General features: G+C 43.0%; 1 protein-coding gene across 3 annotated transcripts in view; it reads left to right on the top strand.

Moving 5' to 3' along the window:
- The first annotated feature begins 742 nt into the window (after positions 1 to 742).
- ERAP1 (endoplasmic reticulum aminopeptidase 1) overlaps positions 743 to 19,906 on the top strand; it is a 34,631-nt gene continuing 15,467 nt past the window's right edge. The window contains exons 1-8 of one of the 3 annotated variants that reach the window (XM_060143308.1): positions 743 to 763; positions 6,289 to 6,829; positions 8,871 to 9,009; positions 12,393 to 12,527; positions 13,617 to 13,737; positions 14,809 to 14,963; positions 15,321 to 15,434; positions 16,626 to 16,757. In XM_060143308.1, the coding sequence (XP_059999291.1) occupies positions 6,303 to 6,829; positions 8,871 to 9,009; positions 12,393 to 12,527; positions 13,617 to 13,737; positions 14,809 to 14,963; positions 15,321 to 15,434; positions 16,626 to 16,757 (1,323 nt within the window). In that variant the 5' untranslated portion in view covers positions 743 to 763; positions 6,289 to 6,302. The remainder of the gene's footprint in view (positions 764 to 6,288; positions 6,830 to 8,870; positions 9,010 to 12,392; positions 12,528 to 13,616; positions 13,738 to 14,808; positions 14,964 to 15,320; positions 15,435 to 16,625; positions 16,758 to 19,906) is intronic. The other 2 variants (XM_060143306.1, XM_060143307.1) reach the window with 2 other exon arrangements.

The following is a 19,906-nucleotide window of genomic DNA, read 5'->3' as shown; positions in this document are numbered from 1 at the left end:
GTCTTAATGTTTTAAGGGGAGCAAAGGTCATTTGATTTGAAAAAGCAGGGAGGGAGAGTTTTTAATGTGGGGAGCAGCAAACCCTTGGGATCCAAGGGCCCCTTGGTATTGGTGGGGCAGTTCCGGGCCTCTGTTTCCCTTTCTTTCTCTTCGGTGTCTCCAGCCGAACCCCTCTACAGGCGAAAGCCCAGACGGTTCAGCATTTTGCAGAAACCAAGAACTGCTCTGGGTTCCTGTTTCATTCTGAGGCGGGCCCGAGGGCTCTCAGCCCATTTGCGGAGGTGAGATGATGGACACCCCTTGCGTCCAAGGGGCTTTGAGCTGGCTCAGGCTGGGCTAGAGGGGAGCTCCGGTCCACCGAAGAGCCCTCTAAGAGCCCCGGCCCAATTCTTAAGCCCCAAACCTCCGCTGCACCAAAGGCTAATCAGTGAAAAACCAAACCAAACCAAAACTCCAGAGACACACGCAGGGGAAATGTTCTGCATTCCTAAAGGGGTGCTCCGCCCCGCCTGGGCCCCCAGCAGCGCAACCCTGTGGCTTCCCTTGCTGCCGCACTGTTTTGTGAACTCCTGTTTTGGGAACAGCGATGTCTGCTCGTCCCCACTTCCGGGCTTTCCCTTCCCCAGCTACCGCCTCGGCCTGGGGCGCCCCTGCGCCTGCTGAGGCTCGACCCCGCGCTTCTGCGTGCCCCTCCGGCTCCACTTTCACTTTCGGTCCCGGGGCGGCCAAGGCAGGCAGCAGCGGTGTGGTTCCCGAGCCCCAGGTACAGCGCTACCGTCCCCAGTGCGCCCCGCGGGGAGGAGGCTGCGTGGTTGGGGAAGGACGGGGCCCAGGCATCCCCCCTATGCTGGGGAGGCCTGGGGTCCAGGGCGCGGGGAGGAAGAGAACCAGGGGGCTGCGAAGTGGGGCTGGGGGGAGTCGTGGGGCTGGGGATCATGTCCGTGGGGAGGGCGGCGGGGTTGGCGCGGGCCCAGTCCTGCTCGAGCCCTTGTCCCTCTTTTCCACTGGGAGATGGACAAGGGCGCAGGGCTGGTGCGTCCGCTCCATGCGCTCCCCGGGCTGTGCCACTTCCCGGCCGGTAGGTGGGAGCCTCCTTCTGCGCTCCTCCCGGAGGCTGGTTTCCTGCCCGCCGCGTCCGCCGGACTGCCGAGTAGGGCCAAGTGAACTGGTGGGTGGATTGTGGGGTTGGGCCGAGGAGGGCGCCTTGCAGATAATAGAGAAACCTACGTGGCTTTGGTTACTTGCAGGCGCTGGGGTGTTCTGGGAACAAGAGTTAAGTGTCCTCAAGATCAGGTCTCTCTTCTTCTCCTGTACTTGTTGCTAGTAGTTGTCTGTCCTCACTTCTCTTTGGCTCAGCCTGGGTTTATCGAGTTAAAACACTACTGTTTGAGCAAATTAAAATTCCCTCTCTGGGTGTCTTACACGCCTGGTGGGCCTGCAAGTTAATTTCATGAGGAAGGAGAAGTGCAGACACTTCCTTACCTTTTTCATGGAGGTTCTTTGTGAGGCCAGGTTCAGAAAGAAATGCTCTGTTTTCTCCTGAATCCCCAGAGTATTTGCTCTCAATTCGGGATGTGGTCGACAACTTAAAAAAAAAAACCCAAAACTTAAAAAAATTGGCCAGGGTTGTCTCTTTTTCCACGGAGTTGGAATTGTAGTGATATATAGCACATTTTTAGGTGGGCCTAAATAGATAAATTCTAATATGTTAGAAAATTGAACTGATTAAGCATTTTTATTATTTACCAGCAGTGACAAGCTGTTATCAATGCTTGTTAATTTCATCGTTCAGAGCATTTTGGAAGAAGGTCCATTACCTCTTGGTGATGGATTTCACATTCCATAGTGTCCCAATGAAGGGAAGTATGAGATAGCCCAGGACCAGTTGCCCCTGACTTCCTGTGTAAGTGGGAAAAGTCAGAATCACCAAAGGCAGTAAGGTTCCTAAAGCATCTTGAACTCTTTCTGGCTGTGAAGTAAAGTTAGGTACTCTGTTACTGCTGCACTTTTATCCACAATATTGTGAAAGAAGCTTTGGTAAGATCAGATGCCAAAGGAAGATACTTCTGAAAACTTTAAAGGAGTACAGTCAAGTACAGGAAATTCCTTTAAAACCCTTATCTGTGTGCCCTCAATCTGTGTATATTTAACTGCCTTCTTGATAAATCCCCCTGGATATCTCATAGACAGCACAAATTAAACATATTAAAAAATGAACCCTTCATTCCCTCTTCTCCCTTTTCAATCTCTTCCACCTCTGGCCTTCTCCATTTCAATAAAGGGCACCTGTGACTACCCAGAAGTTCACTGTAGAAACCTGAGCCATCCTGATACATCCTGTCCTTTCCCTCACTCCCTACTTCTAATCCATCCTAAATATAGATGTTGAATCCATCCATCTCTCTGTCTCCACCCTGCCCCCCCAATTCTTTCTGTTGTCACCATCCGAGTATGAACCACTCTCTTATTTTGTCTACACTACTTTCTAAGTGGTCTCTTGGACTTCACTCTTACTTCTTTCCAGTCTTCCACTCTCCACACAGCAACAAGGGTGATTTTCTTTAGGTGTGAACTGGATCCTAGCTAGATCTCCTAGCTCAAATCCCTGTGGTTTCTCATTGCCCTTAGGATAGGATCCAAATCCTTAAGATGCCTACAGGGTGTGTGGTGGTCTGGCCCCTGCCCACCTCTCCAGGTGCATCTTCCTGCCACATGCTGGGCTTCAGCTTCACTGACTTTATAAATAACTAGCACTCTCTACGGCCCCTGAGCTTGCAAGTATGTGTGCCGTTCCCTCTGTTGGCAAAACTCTCTCTCCCTCTTTCCTCAGCTGACGTGAATTCGTCCTTTAAATCTCAGCTAAACATCTCAGAGAGCCCCCAGTGTACATCAGTCCACCCTGTTACTCTCTTTCAGTATGTGTGTTGCTTTTTTCTTCATAGCTAATCATGGTTGGTAACTATCTATGTTTGTATTTGTGTAAACTTGTTAAAAGTCACCCCACCCCCACTACATGCTCTTTGAGGTCAGGGACCTGTGCTGCCTTGCACTGCCCCGCAAAACCCTCGCACATAATACACCCTCAATACATATCTGTGGAATGAGTAATTGAACATATTTTAACTTAATTTTCACAACAATCCTGTGAGAGAGGTGTTATCTCGTTTTACACACGAAGAAAATGGAACCAGGGTTCAACAACCTGCCCAAGGTCATAGTAGGTGTCAGAGCAAGAACTCAAAGCCAGATTTTCTTTTCTGACTGTAAACCTAATATATATATTGTGGATATAGCGATAATTACATATGTATGTATGAATTCCAACATTTATGCTGTCTATATCACGTGTTCCACTTTGGTTTCCTGGCCCTGCATCCTCTCTGAGACACAGCCATTATCTCTTTGGTTTCCTCCTCTCTTGGACCCAACACTGCAAGGCCTTTGCTGTGAGGTGCCACCGCCAACCCCTTCAGCAGCCTTGCTGTCAGCTCAGAACCAGTTGGAATTTTTAGATCTCTTCTTGGGCTGTTGGAGAACCCTTGAGGACTCCCAGAGCCCTTGCATGCCTGAACCTGCCACCTTCCCTGTGCTCTCTGCCATCTTGGGGCGCAGGCCACACCCACTAAACTACTGTCATCAGAAGTTCCAAATGGAAGCATCATGCAAGTTCTTTTTACCTCTGGCCCCTCAGCTTCAAGGGAGATCCATCATTCTGCCCTGGGATTCTGCCTGAGGAGGTAGGGGCAGGAACTCTTTACTATTTTGGTGTTTAAACTTTATTCTTCTCTTCCAAATCACTCCAATCCTCCATGGCTGGAAGCATCCTTTAGGTGGTTCCTAGACAACAACAACAACAAAACCGAAGAAACACAAAAACAGAAACCCCTGTTCTTCCTGTTCACATTTCTTTTCTGTCTCATTTGGGTGGTGCCTTTTGAGCTGGGATTATGGTGTCTCCATTGTTGACTGTCTCTACGGAGCTTGCATCCCTTCTGTTTATTTAGCCTGCAGATCTACTCCGTGGGGAAGCGAGAGGTCAGTACTTGTAGCTGTGTGCTTCGGAAGGGAGCAGAATGGAGAGTGAAGGGTGGGGATAGCACATCAGTCATTCCCCTGAAGTCGTGTTCCCCACATAGAGATCAAGGGATAAGACCATGGCTTGGCAAGGATTATCTAGGAGGTTCCTCAGTCTCGCTCTTCAATAGAATTTCGGGGAAGTTTAAAAAAAATTATGATGCCCTGACCTAGGGATCCAGGCATCGGTCATTATTATTATTTTTTGTTTTGTTTTTTTTGCAGTACGCGGGCCTCTCACTGTTGTGGCCTCTCCCGTTGCGGAGCACAGGCTCCGGACGCGCAGGCTCAGCGGCCACAGCTCACAGGCCCAGCCGTTCCGCGGCATGTGGGATCCTCCCGGACCGGGGCACGAACCTGTGTCCCCCGCATTGGCAGGCGGACTCTCAACCACTGCGCCACCAGGGAAGCCCCAGTCATTATTTTAAGAGCTTCCTAGATGACATTAACATGCAGCCAAAGTTGAGAACCACTAACATAGAGGAAGAATCCAGTGTACCACCATCATTTCAATAACCTGAGCTCACCTGACAGAAGCCGCTCCTGGCCAACTGCTATTAGAGAGGCAGCTTTGTCTAAGAGAGAGAAAAATGTATGCTTGGTTCTCTGGGCATGGATTGCCAACTCCCTCAAAATTCGCATTTCTTTTATGTCCCATGGCCTTAATGAAGTGCAAAATATGGTCTGCATCATGCCTCCTGGTGTGCTTTGAGTGTAACCTTAGAGTCACCCCCCTCCTTGCCTTGTGAATAATTATTCTCCAGCAAGTTCTCCTGGGGTTTGCTTCTGTCCACATGGATTGCCCGAACAGCCCTATCCTTTCACCTTTTGTGCTGTAGCTACTGCTCTGGCTTGCTCCACCTGCAGTGCCTCTGATGCCCTCCCTTCACTTCCAAATCCGACCCCTCCTTCCAGACCACTCCCAATGCTGCTCTTGCATAAAGGCATCTCAGCATCACTCTGTAGCCAAAGTCACTCTCTCCCTTTGGAAATACCATTCCATTCTCCCTCAGCACTCTTTTCTTCTTGTTCCTTTTTTTTTGGCCACACTATGCGGCATGTGGGATCTTAGTTCCCTGACCAGGGATCAAACCCATGCTCCCTGCAGTGGACACGTGGAGTCTTAACCACTGGACTGCCAGGGAAGTCCCTATTATTATTTTTAAAGCACTCCACGCTTTGTTGTGTTTTACTCTTTGTGTATATATGTTTTCTGCCCTTCCAGATTTTGAAGTCCTTGATTATGGGATTTGTGTCTTGTATCTTCTTATATCCCACACGGTACTCAGCACACATCCTTGTAGGTAGCAGGCATGCAACACTTATTTGTTGGATAGAGTGTAAGAAAGAAACCAGGGGATTGTCACAGACTATCATGAAAAGTCACTCTGAAGTCTTCCCTGGCTAAATAGATACTAAATCAGGTTTTGGCAGGACAGTTTGACAAAGATGCCAGTGTTATGAAGCCTTACTGTTACAAATACTTGCCTTTCCCCCCACACTTAGTACTGAGCATGTATGTTTCCTTCCTGTACTTCCTGTGTTTTAAGAACTCTCTGCGTTGTAAGCTTAGTGGGAAGCAAGGCCTGTCTCCCGTTGAGGAAGCTGTAAAGCCCAGATTCTTGCTCTCTCCACCTCCCAGCCTGGTAGCGTGGACACCTCGCTTCTGCTGAAACAACAGAATGTTGCAGGGGCAGTGGAGACCTCACTCTGCTGGTGGCCGCAGGGGTGTCCGAATCTAATCTCTAGGCAGTAGGGTGGCTCCTTCTGAGGTCCAGTGTGGGTAGGGGGTGGTCACCTGATCAGGTGTTTCTCTGATGTGGTTCTGGCCGCCCATTTTTGCCTGTTTTATGAGCCTGGTTTCCCAAATGACCTGGCAACCCTGTGACCCATTTAGTGAGCTACTCAGGATCCTCAGCCAGAGCTTGTTCTTCCTTTCAACAGAGAACCCTGACTGGTAAGAGTTAATTTAAACTTTGAATGCCAGATGATGCCTTACAGTAGGTGTTAATGATTGTTGCTGACCATAAACTTCTTTCTTCTTATGAATCATTAACACAGGGAAGGTAATTTTACTTTCAGGAAAAGACCTAGTAATTTTGAAAGTTTGTATCTGTATCTGTTCATTCTGGACGGATACATTCTGAAATTATGCTGTCTTGATAATATTTTAGGGACTCTTTTTTTTTTTCTTTTACACATTTGTGCCACTAGGCAGTTCAAGCAAGATGATACCTCTGTCCGTCAAACGGCCCCTTGTGACCATGTCCCTTCTGCTTTCATCACTGTTGATGCTCTTAACTGTGGCAACTCCATCCTGGTGCCAGAGCAGTGAAACAACATCTCCAAAGGCTAGTAACAGGGCACCATTTCCTTGGAATAAAATGCGACTTCCTGAGCACATCATCCCACTTCATTACGATCTCATGATTCATGCCAACCTCACCACTCTGACTTTCGGGGGAACCACGGAAATAGAAATCACAGCCAGCAAGCCCACCAGTACCATCATCCTGCATAGTCACCACCTGCAAATATCTAAGGCCGCCCTGAGGAAGGGAGCTGGTGAGAGGCAGTCTGAAGAGCCGCTGAGAGTCCTGGAATACCCGCCTCAGGAGCAAATCGCACTCCTGGCTCCTGAGCCCCTGGTGGGCGGGCTCCCGTACACCATTGTCATTGACTATGCTGGCAATCTTTCTGAGAGTTTCTATGGATTTTATAAAAGCACCTACAGAACCAAGGAAGGGGAAGTGAGGTATTTTTTCGTCTCTCTCTCTCTCTCTTTTTTTTTAAAGGTTCAAGTGCTACCCACACGAAATTTATTACTTCAGGTGGATTTTCTTTTAAAATTCCCTAGATTGTTGAATTCTTTCTTTGGTTTTGTTTTGCATCTCTTTTTGGATATAAAAATGGCTCATAGTTTTTTCCCTCTTTTGGGGGATCTCCTTTTTCATTCTGTTTTAACCAGTTTTCTTTCCTCCAGCTCTATCAGAGGGAATACCTATTTGTTTATTTAATTAGATTTCTGGCATATAATAAATATTTTAAATTCTCTTGGCCTATGTACTAGTTTCCAAGGGTTGCTTTAACAAAGCACATAAACTGGGTGGCATAAAACAATAGAAGTTTTTTCTCTCACAGTTCTGGAGGCTGGAAGTCCAAAATCAGGGTGTCAGGAGGCCTATGCTCTAAGTCTCTGAGCCCCTCCTTGCCTCTTGCTAGCTTGTGGCGCCGTCAGTCTTTGACATTCCTTGGCTTTGCAGCTACATCAGTCCAGTCTCTGCCTGCCTGTCACATGGCCATTCTCCAAATTTCCCTCTTCTTATAAGGACACCAATTCTGTTGGATTAGGGCCCAACCTGATGGCCTCATCTGAACTTGATTACATCTGTAAAGACCCTATTTCTATATAAAGTTACACAGATATTAGGTAATAAGACTTCAATGTATCTTTTTAGGGGGCACAATTCAACCCATACAAACAATTAGAGGAAATATTAAGATTTTTGTCTCAGTTAAAACTTTTTTAGGGATCCTCTCCTGCCTTGCTTTAGTTGTGTTTTTTTTTTGTTTGTTTGTTTTTTGTTTTGTTTTGTTTTGCGGTACGCGGGCCTCTCACTGTTGGGGCCTCTCCCGTTGCAACGGAGCACAGGCTCCGGACGCGCAGGCCCGGCGGCCATGGCCCACTGGCCCAGCCTCTCCGCGGCACGTGGGATCCTCCCGGACCAGGGCACAAACCCGCGTCCCCTGCATCGGCAGGCGGACTCCCAACCACTGCGCCACCAGGGAAACCCTAGTTCTGTTTTTAATAAGATATTTTGGGAGATTTTATACTAAATTTTAAAATCAAATTTCATTTGTTAGTAGATTATACTAACTTACTTTCGGATTTCATATTATTTTTTTGAGGTAAAAAAAGTCAGATACTACCAAAAAGAATTTTTTCAAAAGTAAAATGTACCCTCATTATAGCCTCTGGAGATAACTACTGCTTCTATTCCAGGGGAATATCCTTTAGACTCTTTTCTGGATATGCGTACACATTATTTTATGTAAATGGAGCCATGCTATGTTTTCTGTTTCACGAGGGAGTTTTTTAATATGTTGAGGAGACGTATTTTACACGGATGACTATCCCTATACGTCATTTTAACGACTTTATTAAAATGTATGTTTGTGTGTTGGTTTATTTAACTAATCCCTGATGGATGGAAATTAGGTTGTTTCCAACTTTTTGGCCATCAGCAATAATTTGACAAGCATCTTCGTACATCATTTCTTCAGAATAAATGCCTAGAAGTAAAACTGCTAGGTCAAAGGGTCCATAAACTTTTGATATCCCTTGCCATATTCCTCACTAATACTGTGTATTGGCAATCCTCTTAAAGCCAAAACGCCAATGGATTTTTCCCTTTAATTTATTACATCGATCATTAAGGAAGCTGTGCAGCTTCGGATGTGTTTACTGACTATTTGTAGGTTCTTCTTTTGTGAGTTGCTGATTTATGACCTCTGCCTGCTATTCTACTTGGTTGCTGGGTATAATTCTTACATATTTTTTAAGAGCTCATTATCTGTTCAGGTTATTAACCTTTTGTCAAATACCTTTCAATCAATTTTCCCTGTTTTCTTTTGCTTGTCTTTTAGTTTATGATAGCTTTTGTCATATAAAAAATTTTTAATAGTGAGATTCATTAAGATTATGATAACTTTAGGAATTAAAAAATGATCACACACCTAACTGATAGTCCCTGGTGCTTCATGGTATATTTTTATTTCCCTTGTCGTAATTTTAGGATACTTGCATCAACACAGTTTGAACCAACTGCGGCCAGAATGGCCTTTCCCTGCTTTGACGAACCTGCTTTCAAAGCGAGTTTTTCAATCAGGATCAGAAGGGAACCAAGACACCTCGCCATCTCCAACATGCCACTGGTGAGTCTAAACTCCTGTGTGTCTACTCACAAGAAAAGTCCATTGATTCACTGTGATTTGTATTACCTCACTGACAGTTAACATTCAGGTTGCCTGTTCTGTTTGTTTTATTGCCTACAGATAGCTAACTTTTCTATTTCATTTCCAACCTATGCTTTTGGTTCAAGTAACAATTTATTTATAGTCAAAGAAAAAAATTGTCCCTAAAAACATGCAAAATTTAGGTAAGAGTGACATTGCAGGTGCGGTGTTGATGGGAGGGAAACTTTATAGACAATTCAGGTCAGGTTAACTGAGAGTGCCCTTCACAAAGCACTTTCACTTTTATTTTCTCATATGCTCTTTTAAAAGGATTTTAAAGGGAATGCTTTGTTGAATAAGGCCATGTTTCTATGATATAGTCATTCTCTATAATTTCTATATACTATATTACTAATAATATTAGCTATGCAATTTTTAACTATGGCACAAAGTTGGTCAGATGGAAAAAGAAAAAACAGTCATATTTTAAGATTATTATGGTAGTAAAGGTAAGTAATGATAGCTAGCTCAGTTCCCAGTTTCAAAGCAGATGTGGACAGTTTTCCCTCTGATACTTATTTATTTATTTATTTATTTTTTCTTTTCCATTATGGTTTATTACAGGATATTGAATATAGTTTCCTGTGCTATACAATAGGACCTTGCTGTTTATCTCTTCTATATATAATAGTTTGCATCTGCTAGTCCAAAACCCCTCTGATTTTTAAAAGTAGTGAGGAGAAGATGACCTCGCCAAATGAATAAAATTACTTAGTAAGTGCCGTTATCCTGTGATTCTGGTAGCACTGGGAAAACATAAGCTGAGCTGTCATTCTACACCCGGCGCATACCAACTCCAGAAGCACACACACCCTTTGTTCAGAGAAGCTCACTGTGGGTGAGACTCAGGGTGGACTAGGCTTTGCCCAGAGTCCAGAAGGGTATCACGCCTCATCCCTGTGCTGACTCGGGAGGCATTAGCTTCACATGAAGGGACTCACAGAGCCACAAGCCAACAGTATTTGATTGATTACAGTATTTCTCAATTGATTTCTCAATTTCTCAATTGATTACAGTATTTCTCAACCTTTAGAACTCTATATTGCTCGCTGAATCCCTTAAGGATCCCTTAAAAGGGAGTCTGCCATTCCCTCCTAGAAGGCTGTATAAAAAGCAGACTTTTGTGAATCCTTACCAGCCAAGAACTTTTGTCTCTCTCCCCACCGCATTTGTGTGTAGCAAGATAAGAAACAGTTATGCCATTTTCCTAATATAAATTTGAGATAGAGAAAATCCTTTTTCAAATTATAGTTCCCTCCCCAAATATTATGGTATTGCTCCCTGGGATGGAAGTGAGTTCTCTAATTAGAGAATTACAGCTTAAGGAGAAAAAAGGAACAGGGGTGGTTTGGAAATGAGGGACAGACTGACCCACTAAACAGGATTGGTGGAGATTTTGTAGGCTTGCAGGGGGAAGGCAAGAGCCCCAAGGCTCCCCAAAGATGCTGGAGTCTAAATCCATGGACGTCCGGGACCCACTTGTTGAGGATCAGAAAATCTAATGTAATCTTGCTCTTGAACAAGAAAGCTCTTCCCTTGGCAGAAATTTAACAGGGTGGCCTGAACTCAAGATGCAGACTTGGGGTTGAGGGGAAGAACAGTGGTGTCTCAAAGGATCTTTTTGGAGGCTAGAAAAGCAGTTACACCTTTGGAACACTGAAGTGTTTGGGGCAGGAGTTAATCACATCTAAATTTCTATTCTCGACATTGTGCTAATAATTAAAACAATGTCAAGAATAGAAATTACTGTTAGGGGTAGGTTGAAGGCATTTTATAAAGAAAGGTAATTTCGGGTCCTTCAAGAGTAAACCTAGGTTGGCTATCATAGTTAGAGTTTGAATGACCAAAGGGTGACCAGCAGGCACCATAGCTTGTGGCTGGTGGGTACTAAAAAGAAGGATGAGGTGGGGCTTCCATGGTGGTGCAGTGGTTAAGAATCTGCCTACCAGTGCAGGGGACACGGGTTCAAGCCCTGGTCTGGGAAGATCCCACATGCTGCGGAGCAACTAAGCCTGTGCACCACAACTACTGAGCCTGTGCTCTAGAGCCCGTGAGCCACAACTGCTGAAGCCCGCATGCCACAGCTACTGAAGCCTGCACACCTAGAGCCTGTGCTGTGCAACAAGAGAAGCCACCGCAATGAGAAGCCCGCGCACTGCAACGAAGAGTAGCCCCTGCTTGGCGCAACTAGAGAAAGTCCGTGCACAGCAACAGAGACCCAATGCAGCCATAAATAAATAAATAAATAAATTTTAAAAAAAGAAGAAGAAGAAGAAGGATAAGGGGGCAGAGAAATAGAGGTAGAAATAAGATTACAGGAACAATGCATGTGTTAACATGGAACTTCTCAGATTAGTTCTGGATGGTCTTCTCTCCAGGGTCCTGCCCAGTGCTTTCTGTTGGCTGAGGCATTAGACTTTCTTCTCTGGAAGCCGACATCTTAGACTGTACCTTTATCACCCCAACCCTACTCTGCAAGGCTGCTCCCTGATTGCATTGAAAAACTGATTCCAGTGAAGCAAATCAGAGTTTGGAGGAGGCTTTGCAGGGTCAGGCCCAGGCATGGGTTACTTTCAACTGTTTAGGAAAGTAGAAGCTCTTTTTAGGTTGTCCTCGGTGACCCCTATTAGACTCTGCATTTCCAGATCATTCTCATACCTTGTATTTAAGTGAGCTACATCTTGGCAAAGCCAGCAATCTCAGTTTTGCTTTGTCTCACCCATGTTATCAATCCTCATGTGCCAAATATGAGTGAGTTTGTGATCATCTGGATTATTTAAAAGAAATGAAGTGGTGATGGTTGTATAACTGAATATAATAAAAACCACTGAATTGTATACTTTAAAATGATGAACTTTATGGTGTGTGAATTATATCTCGATAAAGAAAGAAATGGAGTAGAATGGTTTGGCCTTAATGTCTAAATTATAATCAGATATCGGAAAGAGATATATATATATATTTTTTGCGATACACGGGCCTCTCACTGTTGTGGCCTCTCCCGTGGTGGAGCACAGGCTCCGGACGCGCAGGCTCAGCGGCCATGGCTCACGGGCCCAGCCACTCCGCGGCATGTGGGGTCTTCCCGGACCGGGGCACGAGCCCGCGTCCCCTGCATCGGCAGGCGGACTCTCAACCACTGCGCCACCAGGGAAGCCCCGGAAAGAGATATTTCTAAATAATTATACAAATGTCATGTCATATCCTTTCAGTATGTCTGAGAGTTAGGAAATTTCTCTTTATAAAATGTTTTCAATGTCTTGGGTAATTGTATTTGATGATTTCAGTTATTCTGATTTTAGGTTAAATCTGTGACTGTTGCTGAAGGACTCGTAGAAGACCATTTTGATGTGACCGTGAAGATGAGCACCTACCTGGTGGCCTTCATTGTTTCAGATTTTAAGTCTGTCAGCAAGATGACCAAAAGTGGCATTAAGGTGAACCTGCAATTGTCACATAGGGTGACCAGCTTGTCCTGGCCTGCCTGGGACTGTCTTGGTTTTAAAACTGGAAGTCCTGCATCCTAGGAATCCCCTCAGTCTTGGGCAAACCAGTTGGTTGGTCATCCCGTTGTCTCAGATACTCATATTTACAGTGGGGTTCTAATAGCAAAAACATGCGGTGAGGCCTGGCCTGGCCTGGGTCATGGTCCTGGCTCCACCACTAACTGACTTTCTGCTCCCTTTTTTCCTGCTCCCCTTGGAAGTTAGCTTATACTTTTTTAAAATGTGTAAGTTGGACTAGATCCTGCAATGGTTTCTAAGGTTGCTCCTGTGTATAACTTCATGCAGTTTGGAAGTGAATGTCACGGACTACCTGAGCGGGAGTTTCTAACCATGGGAAGGAAGTAAGATAGAGCAGTCTGCTTGGAGTATTAAATGGCTCTGGGGAGAGCATTTGGGCCAGGGAATACTGGAGTACTAGAGAAAAAGATCTTGTTTCAAAGAGCACTTGCCACTTGGGTGGGTACTATTGTGTAGTGAACAACCTGCTCAACTGTACGCTGTGGCTCTGAATGCAAATAAGATTTTTGGAGAGGAGGGACGGGATACTTTATTTGAAGTTACCTCATTTATTTAAATAGGGGTACATTTCCTATCAGGTTTCCCACCTTGGGCAGGCTTGGGACTTTGTCTCCTATCCCCTGAGTTCTTTAATGCCATGAAAACCCAAACTCAAGTCCATCTGTACTAGGCCAGTGTCCTCAGGGCAAAAGCTGGCTGCAGTGCTCTGCTGACTTCTCAGGGTTCTACTGTCGTTTCATTTTTGGCAACTAAGTCGGCTTTACTTTTTCACTATCTCATGTAAACATTTAAAAAGACATGTTTGTATTTGTTATCCAGCGTTTGTTGTAGTTTTCAGAAGGGGGGGTTGATCAGGAACAGTCAGCATTAATATAAGAAATAGAACTTCCAATTGTCTTTCTTAAATTGGCAACCATATCCCACAATATGAAGCTGTTAATGTCAGTCTTCTAGAGAAGCCACTGTGGCATTTGGATAACTTTCGTGTACCTTTCTCTTCAGGTTTCCGTGTATGCTGTTCCAGACAAGATAAATCAGGCAGGTTATGCACTGGATGCCGCGGTGACTCTTCTAGAATTTTATGAGGATTATTTCAGCATTCCATATCCCTTATCCAAACAAGGTATAGATTTGGCACAGGTGTTACAAAGTGTGGCATTTACTGACCCCAGCAGTAGATTATATCCTCCTAATTGGCATCTCCCCCCTCAGCTCGGCAGGCCCTCAAGTCATTAAAACCTGGCAGGTTCCTGAGGCACATGTCATGGAGATAATTTTGCCTTCTGACTTTAAATTAATTTTTTAAAAATAAATTTATTTATTTATTTTTGGCTGTGTTGGGTCTTCGTTGCTATGTGCAGGCTTTCTCTAGTTGCAGTGAGCGGGGGCTACTCCTCATTATGGTGCGCAGGCTTCTCATTGCGGTGGCTTCTCGTTGCGGAGCACGGGCTCTAGGTGTGCGGGCTTCAGTAGTTGTGGCTCGTGGACTTCAGTAGCTGTGGCTCGCGGGCTCTAGAGCGCAGGCTCAGTAGTTGTGGTGCATGGGCTTAGTTGCTCCACGGCACGTGGGATCTTCCCAGACCAGGGCTTGAACCCGTGTCCCCTGCATTGGCAGGTGGATTCTTAACCACTGCGCCACCAGGGAAGTCCTTGCCTTCTGACTTTAAAGACAAGCACAACTATATTATTGGGTAGATAGCAAAGGACAGAGGCTGTATTTTTTTCATGAGTGGCACACATTTGGTAGGAACATAGAGTACTCAATGAATTTTTCGAACGAATTCACTGATAGAGCATGAGAAAATCTGCATTTTCTTTCTTACATGAGCCCTTAAAACTACTGTGTGTTTTGAGTTTTTAGGTGTATGGGAGTCTTGGGCATCCAAGGTCGAGTGGATTATTGAGACAATTGTTAAAATTGTCTAGTCCCCAAGCACCTTGTCAGAGAATTAGAAATGGAGTCAGGAGGTCTGAAACCCAAGCCTGACTTTGTCTTGCAGCAGCAAAGTAACTCTGTATGAGTCACTGAGTCCTTTTTCTTTATTGTGAAAGGTTCTTCAGTCTAGAATAATCCATGATTCTGCGTGAGCCACGTAGTTTTTCTTTGATCCCTACACCCATCCACTCTGAAAGTTAGTGTGTTTGGGCAACATGTAGCTTGAGATTGGTAAGATGTTTTTGTTTCCTTCCCAAGATCTTGCTGCTATTCCTGACTTTCAGTCTGGTGCTATGGAAAACTGGGGACTGACAACATACAGGGAATCGTCTCTACTGTTTGATGCTGAAAAGTCTTCTGCATCAAGTAAGCTTGGCATCACGATGACTGTGTCCCATGAACTCGCCCACCAGGTATATAAGCTCAATCACACTTTCAAAAAAATGTTAACTATATCTATATTGCTTTTCTGGGACATAGGCTATTCATACTGTTGTATGAATTCTACCAATTCATTTTTACTATGTCTTTTTTCCCAGAAGAAGAAATGATTTCTTTAAAGCATTAGGTACCATGTTTTATAATACACATTGCGAAGTTTTTCTTTTTACTTTGAAAAAAATATTAGCTTTATAAATATGTTAACATTCGTATACTGACCTTACACATATAGAATATATTTCCTTCTGAATGTCTGACGTTTATGGCCACGTAGATAATCCAGTTTCCATAGAAATCTGTGAATAACCTGAGTAATGTTTTCCTTTCAGTGGTTTGGGAACCTCGTCACTATGGAATGGTGGAATGATCTTTGGCTAAATGAGGGATTTGCCAAGTTTATGGAGTTTGTGTCTGTCAGTGTGACTCATCCAGAACTGAAAGTTGTAAGTTGTATTTACTTACTTTTTTTTTACATTTTAGATCAATCTGTTGTGTTGTTTAATGTTGCTGGAAAATACTTACTGATGTTAGATCATGGAATTCATAGAAAGATTGATAACTTCCCTGGGAGTTTAAATATGAATCAGGTTTCCAAAATGCTAGTGAACTTTAAAGATACATTGCAAAGGTTTATTTCCAAACTCAATTGCTTATTTCCAAATCTATGATTGTTATGAAGTTAGTATTACATTTTGTCCTCCCTTAATATCAAAGAAATAGAAATAATGACAACCTGTCTGTTCCATATCACTTCCCCAACCTTCGGGTTGCTCACTGAAGAAGTATTAGGTACAGATTGCTATTTCAATAGGGTCCTGCTTGCCAAATGAAATGAGTTATGTTTAAGGTCATTGTACATTTGATTGTATAAGAACCTAGACTCATGGGTCGCAGACTTAATGCTTTGGAACCTCTACGTGTTGACTTTAAAAATCATGTGTTTAACTTGTGAAAATCAAATGCAGTAAAATTAAAAAGAAACTTTATGTAAAAACAATCCTTTATCATATTATAATTTTCATTTGGACATATTCATATCCCATTTTCATCTTCCAATACACATAACTTATATGTAGTTATAATTATAATGTACATATAATTATTACACTAGAGTGGATCATAAATATTTTCCTGTTTCCACATAGTCTTTAATAATAAAAATGATTACATATGGATATTATTTTATTGGGTAATATGCCCTAATCAGGTTATAGTTGGGATTTGTTTTTCATTACTTTTTCTTTCATTACATGGTTTTAAAGCTAAATTTCTTTGCTTTAAAATAGTATAGATGATGATTGGAGATACTTAAATCACTATACATTTTAGTTTCTGATTTTGGCACTGTTGGACTGTAGGCATAATGTTTTTCCTTTTAATAGGAAATTTTCTTTATTCTAAGGTGATAAGTATTTAAACAAAAATTTCAGTGTTGATCTAAGATCACTGTTTCTTGGCTGTTCTTTAGAAGATAGTAATTCTATTTACTTTTGTAAATTCTATAAATATGGAAAAGGTTAGATTAGAAATTGAGAGTGTAAACCTATTATCCCAGGTCAGACCATCCTCATTTCGTATTTTTTTCAAGTAAATGTAAATCATTGGTGATGTTGTCTTTTTTTCTGTCTCAATAGGAAGATTATTTCTTTGATAAGTGTTTTAATGCTATGGAGGTAGATGCATTAAACTCCTCACACCCTGTGTCCACACCTGTGGAGAATCCTGCTCAGATTCGGGAGATATTTGATGAAGTTTCTTATGAAAAGGTAAAAATGGATTATAAGGGTACAGTTTGGACCCTGCACTTAAAAATGTGGGGTGGAGAGGTTATAGATAGTGTTTTGGGGTGACTTTCCCTTCATAAGGACTAGCCCAGATTGAATTCCTTCTCTTCTCACCCATGCTGCCCAGAGTTAACTCTTTTAGGCCTAACTTGAGGTTTAGCTTCAAATCCTAAAGATTATATTGTGGTCAGTTTGTTTACTGTCTTAAGTTGAATATTCATGGCCTACAGAAGCTTTTTATTTATCCTTCAATAAATAGGTCTTGATCGAGCATCAACTGTGTACCAGGCAAAAGCCCCTGCCCTTGTATAGCTTTTGGTGCCTTCAGAAACAGTTGTCCTGCACAATGTGTTTAATAAAAGAATTGGAAATTGTTGCCAACATATAATAATTGGGAGATTTTAAATAAAAATCCAGATTTCTGGCTTCGATAGGAGGGAAAAAGGATTCTGGTCATACCAGGCCTATATTTCCCTTAGCAGCATAGACGGGAGCTAAGTCATGGCTCCTTTATGAGATCAGAGTTCTGCTTTTCCACTTTCCCTTCCATTCCCAACCGTTTCTGTTATCCTCACCAAGGCAGAGAATGTGTCATTTATCATTATGCTTGGCAGAGAATGTGTCATTTATCATTATGCTTGGCTGTTTTATGTGTAGCAAATGGAAAAGTATATCTTGTTTGCATGTTTCCATCCATAGTGCAGAGGAGATAAAAGCAGACATAAAACAGACATATAAACACACACATAGATCAATGGAACAGAATAGAGCCCAGAAATCAACCCATGCATATATGGTTAATTTATGACAAAGGACCTGAGAATATACAATGGGGAATGGAGAGTCTCTTAAAAAAATGATCATTTAGTTCTCCCAACACCACATGTAAAATAATGAAACTGTACCACTATCTTACACCATTCACGAAAACTAACTTGAAATGGATTAAAGACTTAAATGTTAAGACTGTAAACCATAATGTTCATAAAAACTGAGAGAAAAAGCTTCTTGACATGGGTCTTAGCAGTGATTTTTATGGTATATGACACCAAAAGTATAAGAGCATAAGCAACAAAAGCAAAAACCAAGTGGGACTACATCAAATTAAAAGCTGTCTGCACAAAAAAACAACAAAATGAAAAGGCAGCCTACTGGATGGGAGAAAATACTTGCAAACCATATGTCTGACAAGGGTAATATCCAAAATATATAAAGAACTCCTACAACTCAATGACTAAAGAAAACAATCTGATTTTAAAAGGAGCAGAGGAACTGAATAGAAACTTTTCCAAAGACAAACAGATGGCCAATGGGTACATGATAAGGTGCTCAACATCACTAATCATTGGGGAAATGCAAATCAAAACACAATGAGAGGGCTTCCCTGGTGGTGCAGTGGTTGAGAGTCTGCCTGCCGATGCAGGGGACGCAGGTTCGTGACCCAGTCCGGGAGGATCCCACATGCTGTGGAGCGGCTGGGCCCGTGAGCCATGGTCACTGAGCCTGTGCGTCCGGAGCGTCTGCTCCGCAGCGGGAGAGGCCACAACGGTGAGAGGCCCGCGTACCGCAAAACAAACAAACAAACAAAACAAAAAACACAATGAGACATCACCTCACGCTGGTCAGAATGGCTCATCTCATAAAGACAAATAGCAAGTGTTGGCAAGGATGTGGAGAAAAGGAAACCCTCGTGCACTGTGGTGGGAATGTAAATTGGTCCAGCCACTGTGGAAAACAAAATATTAAAAAATAAAGCTATCATATCCAGCAATTCTACTTCTGGGTATTTATTCAAAGAAAACAAAAAACACTAACTTAAAGAGTTATGTGCATTCCTATGTTCCAGGCAGTGTTATTTACAATAGCCAAGATAATTGTTTCCATAAGTGACCATTCCACAGTGCAATATTCAGCCATAAAAAAGGAAATCTTGGCACTTGTGACAACATGGATGGATCTTGAGGGCATTATGCTAAGTGAAATAAGTCAGAAAGACAAATCCTGTATGATCTCACTTATATGTTAAGTGTAAAAACAAACACACAAAAAATGAGCTCATAGATTGGTGGTTGCCAGGGGTGAGGGGCGGCGGTAGGTGAAATGGATGAAGGAGGTCAAAAGGTACAAACTTCCAGGTTATAAAATACATTATAGGATTATAATGTACAGCATGGCAACTATAGTTAATAATATTGTATTGTGTATTCAGAAGTTGCTAAAAGTAGATCTTAAAAGTCCTCCTCACAAGAAAAAAATTTGTGACTGTGTAATGATGGATGTTAACAAGGTGTATTGTGGTGATCATTTTGCACTAAATACAAGTATTGATTCATGTTGTACACCTGAAACTAATGTTATATGTCAATTATACCTCAAAAAAAACACCAGTCCTGTTGGCAGGAATAGGCACACCATGTAGACATTCAGGGACCTGGGCTTTGCCTATCTAGTGACTCTATGATCCCCTAGAACCAGAGAGAGACTACCACTGCCTAGGGGGGACCTAAGAAATTTTCCCGGAAAAGAAGATTTTGAGTTATGTCTTAAAGATGAATTGGGCTGTGCAGTGGAGGCTAACACAACATTGTAAAGCAACCATACTCCAATAAAAATTAATTAAGAAAATAGATGAAATGGGGCTTTTCAGGAAGTAAAGAATGTAGAAAGGGCTTTCTCGGAAGAGGGAATCATGATTTCTTAGGAAAAGAAGACTTGAAAGAGGGTGGTTGTTGAGAGAGAGGGATGGAGGAAGGAAGGAAGAGTCCTTGGTGGTTAGTTGTATGCAAAGTTCAGGGGGAAACAAAGAACGTAAAAGAACATTTTTTTATCCTTGGACTACTTCCCTCGTTTGTCACCTGTCTGACCACTGGAGGCATTTGAGTTTGTGACCCATGATCTACAAGAATGGGAGTGAAAGGGAGAAGAGCTCTTATCAGGGGAATGCAGAGTATTTAGGAATTCTCTTGCTCCCTTTCTCATTGTTACTCTTGCCCTGCCAGTTCTCTTTGCTCAAGCCTGCCTGGGCTCCAAGATTCCTCACCGGTTACTCACCCACCCCAGAGCGGCAGTAGGAGAGCCACGTGGTGGTTCAAGTTCAGTTTTAGTCTGTACGTTGTCCACTCACCTGTGAA

This window comes from Lagenorhynchus albirostris, chromosome 3 (genome assembly GCF_949774975.1).
Source record: "Lagenorhynchus albirostris chromosome 3, mLagAlb1.1, whole genome shotgun sequence".
Taxonomy (NCBI): domain Eukaryota; kingdom Metazoa; phylum Chordata; class Mammalia; order Artiodactyla; family Delphinidae; genus Lagenorhynchus; species Lagenorhynchus albirostris.
The sequence above is the reverse complement of the archived record's forward strand: the minus strand, read 5'-3'. Positions and strand labels throughout refer to the sequence as shown.